General features: G+C 36.7%; 1 protein-coding gene across 1 annotated transcript; it reads right to left on the reverse strand.

The window, feature by feature from the left end:
• LOC109837784 lies at positions 224-2362 on the reverse strand. The gene is made up of 4 exons (XM_020406140.1): positions 1842-2362; positions 1453-1733; positions 988-1348; positions 224-919 (listed from the first exon to the last, which is right to left on the reverse strand). Exons 1-4 carry the CDS (start codon positions 2360-2362, stop codon positions 283-285), a joined length of 1800 nt encoding a protein of 599 aa, XP_020261729.1. The 3' UTR covers positions 224-282.

The raw sequence follows: 4656 nt of genomic DNA on the forward strand, positions 1-4656 counted from the left end.
AAGTCAGTTCTGCTTCTGCACATGTTAGTACTATCTGATACCAAGTTAGTTCTATTCTTTGGCTTGTTACTCCTAGCCCCTCGAGCGCATCGAATAACTGAGATGTTAGTTCTATTCTTTTAAGCGTGTTAGGCCTAATATGATAGTTGTTTTGTTACTTACAACTTTTTATCTAGTGTAAGCTGATGTTAGTTCCCGATTAACAAAGAGTAAACATTCAATCGGAAAAAAACAAAATATTTGTTGCATACTGGGACGAAAACACTTCAACATATCAAACACTTAGTCAGCTATAGATTCATTACATGTTTTACGGTTATGACCTTCCATATGACATCGAGAACATTTTACTGGCCGCGTGTAAACAGTTCTGTTGTTGATACGCCTGGTTTTATTTCTCCCTTTCCTTTTTGTTGTAAGTGGAGGTAGGATCTGTATCTCATCCCTTGGCACGATGCGCTTCTCAAAGTCAGGGATTGGGTAGAGGATTGCCTCGTAGCTTTTTTTAAAGGCTTCAACCGTCATAAACCAGTCACAGAACTGGTAGACATCCCTTTTCATAAACATAATGGATGCGCATGCATGTTTGCAAGGGACACGGGTTACATCCCACCCACGGCAAGTGCATGTTTTATTGTCTAGATCCACTTGACAAGATCTATGGGATTGTACCTCAAATAATCCTGTGTGGGACTGACGAACCTCCAATGGACGGCCATTTTCCATGTTCTCTTTGAGAGCAAGTTCAGCTTTGGGGCAAAGAAATTGATTCCAGCTTTCAGCCATGGTTCGTCGCTCATTCATACGAACCATAATCTGTTTACGTATGTGCTCTACCAGTTGAAGTATCCGTAGTAGCCTAGCCTCATGTATCCATTTGTTGAATGACTCTGCAACATTTGATGTAACGTGACCATATCTGAAACATAATAGGGAATTCGTCAAGCGGCTTATAATAGTCATGTAATGAAATAGCTTATAACTTACCTAACTCCAGGAAAAAACGCATTGGCCCAGTTTTCTGGAGCGTAGTTCATCACAATATTGTAAGCTCTTTCGTCAACCAGTCTAATGTCGTCCATGTAATCGTTCCATTCTGCTCTAGTATATTTGTAACAGGCAGATTGCAATAGATTACCCAAGATCTGAGTATCTTTTGATTTGAATCCCAAATCCTTCAACTTTGTCCTGAAGTTCTCAACTAGATGCAACACACATCGAGAGTGTATAGAATCTGGAAAAAATTCTCTAACTGCTTCTCTGATCCCCTTATCCGCATCTGAAATTATCACTAGCTTGTGTGGAGGGTTGTATGGATCTGGCCTTTCATAGAGAATAGACCACAAACCTACAAAGAGTTGTGGTTACCATACACGAATTAGAGTTAGCAATGAATGAGCTAGAATTATCATAACCTGCAACAGAACTAACATGGCTAGGGATAGAACTAACCTTGTAAGAACCACTTCCAGTTAACATTATTTTCCTGATCGCATATACAATACGCCAATGGAAATATCCCCTGATTTCCATCATATGCTACGGCGCTTAGGAGTATGCCTTTGAATCGATCTTTAAGAAAGGTACCATCCAAAAATAAGAGTGGTCTACAGCCGTATAAAAAACCATTTATGCAGGCGGCGTAGCATATGAATAACCTTGTAAACCTCCCCTCATTTTGTTCAACATGAATATAGCTACCTGGGTTTGTCTTCTTGACCTCTTCTACATACCTAGAAAATTGAAGATTAAGCGTTAGTACCAACATTGAAAAATTAGTATAATCAACGTCACATAAAGGAAATTAGTTTGTCTTTTGTTATATATTATCTTCTATTTACCATCGTAATTGATCGTAGGACTCATGGGCATCACCATATAATTTCTCTTGTGCTCTTTCTTTACCCCACCAAATCTTACTATAATCGACCCTAATCCCATACGAGCTTAGAAACTCCTTTTGAACGTCAATAGGCCGTATATCCGGTCGAATCTTTAACGTGGGTTGTAATTGGGTAGCAATGAATCGCCTTGAGGCTCTAGATTGACCAGCATTATTGCCATGCTGCCCACAACTGTGATTGTCCACAAACCTTTTGATTTCAAGTCTATTATCATTTTTCGGTGGAGAGGCAAATAACATCCACGGACAATTTTTGGCTTCCTTAAACCGACAAAACACTCGAATACGCTTCGGTTCATTCTTCCCAAACTCGTATTCGAATTTTTTTGCCATGGAGTAGTATAGCAAGGCCAATCTTAACTCCTTCGCACTTTCAAATCGTTGTCCCTCACCGGTTAAAGCTGTGTGCCACCAAGCAGGAATCATCTCTGATCTGCTAATCATGTCATTAATCGTCATGACATCATCTCCGGAAGGATTGTCAACTTGTGATCCACAACGCCGACGGGCCACAGTCTACACTTTTTGAGTTCAAACTGCACAAATAGTAGAAGTATCAACAGATAATAGCAAAAGCTAAAAAGCAAAAATGACAATTGCTTGCTGTTAGAATCAATTAGAACTAGAAAGAACTAACAATATAACCATTAGAGCTAATAGTGCCTTGATTAGAACTTACATAATAGCTATTAGAACAAACAATATAGCCATTAAAGGTTAGTTCTAATTTAACGAAGTTATTTCTATTTTATAACAAGCTATATATTTCAAAATTATAACATGTTAGTTCTATTCTGCACAGTGTTAGTTCTATTCTGTAGAGTGTTAGTTCTAATCTGCACAGTGTTAGTTCTATTCTGTAGAGTGTTAGTTCTAATCTGCACAGTGTTAGTTCTATTCTGTAGAGTGTTAGTTCTAATCTGCACAGTGTTAGTTCTATTCTGTAGAGTGTTAGTTCTAATCTGCACAGTGTTAGTTCTATTCTGTAGAGTGTTAGTTCTAATCTGCACAGTGTTAGTTCTATTCTGTAGAGTGTTAGTTCTAATCTGCACAGTGTTAGTTCTATTCTGCACAGTGTTAGTTCAAGTCTGACATTAGAACTGAAGTCCAGTTAAACCTAGTATAGAACTAATAAGAAGACGATTAGAACTTAAGTTAATTGATTTTACAGTTAACCTACATGTCTTGTCGGACTTGCTCGTTTTCCTGTTTATTCGAAGAATCATCTCCTTCTTTAAAAGTTTGGACATGAACCTTTTTCAGTCCAATATTGTGGCAATGCTCCACCATAGACGTCAGATCACCATCGTTCTCAATGAGAAAATTTAAGCTTCCAACTGTTTCATCTTCGTATGCCAAAATTAATGACTCGTATGGAAGATCTAACCTCTCTGCTGCATCAAACTTGAGATCCAAGATGGTGGTTGAAGAATTAATTTTCAAGAATACCGCTTTATACTGCGAAGAGACAATGCAGATGATGTCATTTTCAGCCATTTTGAAGGGATAGTAAGAGTAATGGAGAGAGTTATGGAGAGAATTTTGGTCTGAGGAGGAGGAGTAATGGATAACTAACTAGTTATTGCTCATGATGGAGTAAAAAAAGGGGGAAATTTCCCTCCATTTTCCCCATCATATCGCATTAATGAGAAGTGACTTCTGTTGTTCGGGACCAGGACTCGTCTGGGGAAGAAAGAGAAGGGCAGTTTCGGTTTTTTTACAAAATACGATCTGCTTTTAGTATAAAGCTGACGTGGAGGGGGCTTAAAACATTAAAGCTCAACTTTTGGGGCTATTCCACATGGGGCAAAGTACAGGGAGACTAGTCACACGAAGTTCCCACTTTTGGGGCCTGGACACATTTTTCCGAAATAGAAACTTAGGGGTGTTTGGTTGGTTTACTAAAAATCAAAAAAAGGAAAAGAGTACATGAAAATCAATAAAATATTATTTTTATTTATTTCCATCCATAAAAAAGAAAAAGGGTACATGAAAATCAAAAAAAAGAAAAAGGGTGCACGGAGAAAAAATTGTTGCTTAGATATTTCAACATCATTTATAAATAAATTTGATGATGCCACTGTTGGCCTTCTTGTTTTGATGATGATTTAAAAACAATTTACTACTAATGTTGTTTGTCTAGTGTTTGTACCTTCTTGTTTTGATGATGATTTAAAAACAATTTACTACTAATGTTGTTTGTCTAGTGTTTGTACATTCCTATGTATTGTAGACAAACAACGTAGTGTTGTTTGTCTAGTGTTTGTACATTCCTATGTATTGTAGACAAACAACGTAGTTGGAGGTTAGATGGAATATGCGCTTCAACGATCATATCTAATGGAGGTTGGCGGAATAGTGGAGTGAAGCCTTGCAATTCAAAATTAAAGATCAAGTTCAAGCTTCATCCGCGAGTTTACCAAGAAGAGCTTATTGAAGATCAAGATTGCTTGGGTAATTTAGTTTAGGTTTTATATTATGTGTGTTAGTACTTTAAGCTCAATCATATACACACATACACGCTTTGGTTTTTTGGTTTTGTATATATACAGTTATATATATACATATATATTTTTGGTTTAATAGGTTTCGAATTTATATATGAAACAAATGAATAGGATTGGAAAATACTATTTTGTTTCATGTTTATATGCCTACATATGATTTCCTCTTTAATAAGCTTATATTTAATGAAATCATATTTAGTGTTTTGTATATATTGCATAGAATATGCAATTTTGTGAAAATATGGT

Source organism: Asparagus officinalis, chromosome 1, assembly GCF_001876935.1.
Source record: "Asparagus officinalis chromosome 1, Aspof.V1, whole genome shotgun sequence".
Lineage (NCBI taxonomy): Eukaryota > Viridiplantae > Streptophyta > Magnoliopsida > Asparagales > Asparagaceae > Asparagus > Asparagus officinalis.

What these genes read in the sequence shown, in the direction of transcription:
- LOC109837784 (XM_020406140.1), bottom strand. Translation starts at nt 2,362, where the DNA reads ATGACGATTAATGACATGATTAGCAGATCAGAGATGATTCCTGCTTGG. An exon ending in TCCTACGATCAATTACGATG is followed by an intron (nt 1,734 to 1,841) that starts GTAAATAGAAGA and finishes TCAATTTTCTAG; the next exon opens with GTATGTAGAAGAGGTCAAGA. An exon ending in CTGGAAGTGGTTCTTACAAG is followed by an intron (nt 1,349 to 1,452) that starts GTTAGTTCTATC and finishes AACTCTTTGTAG; the next exon opens with GTTTGTGGTCTATTCTCTAT.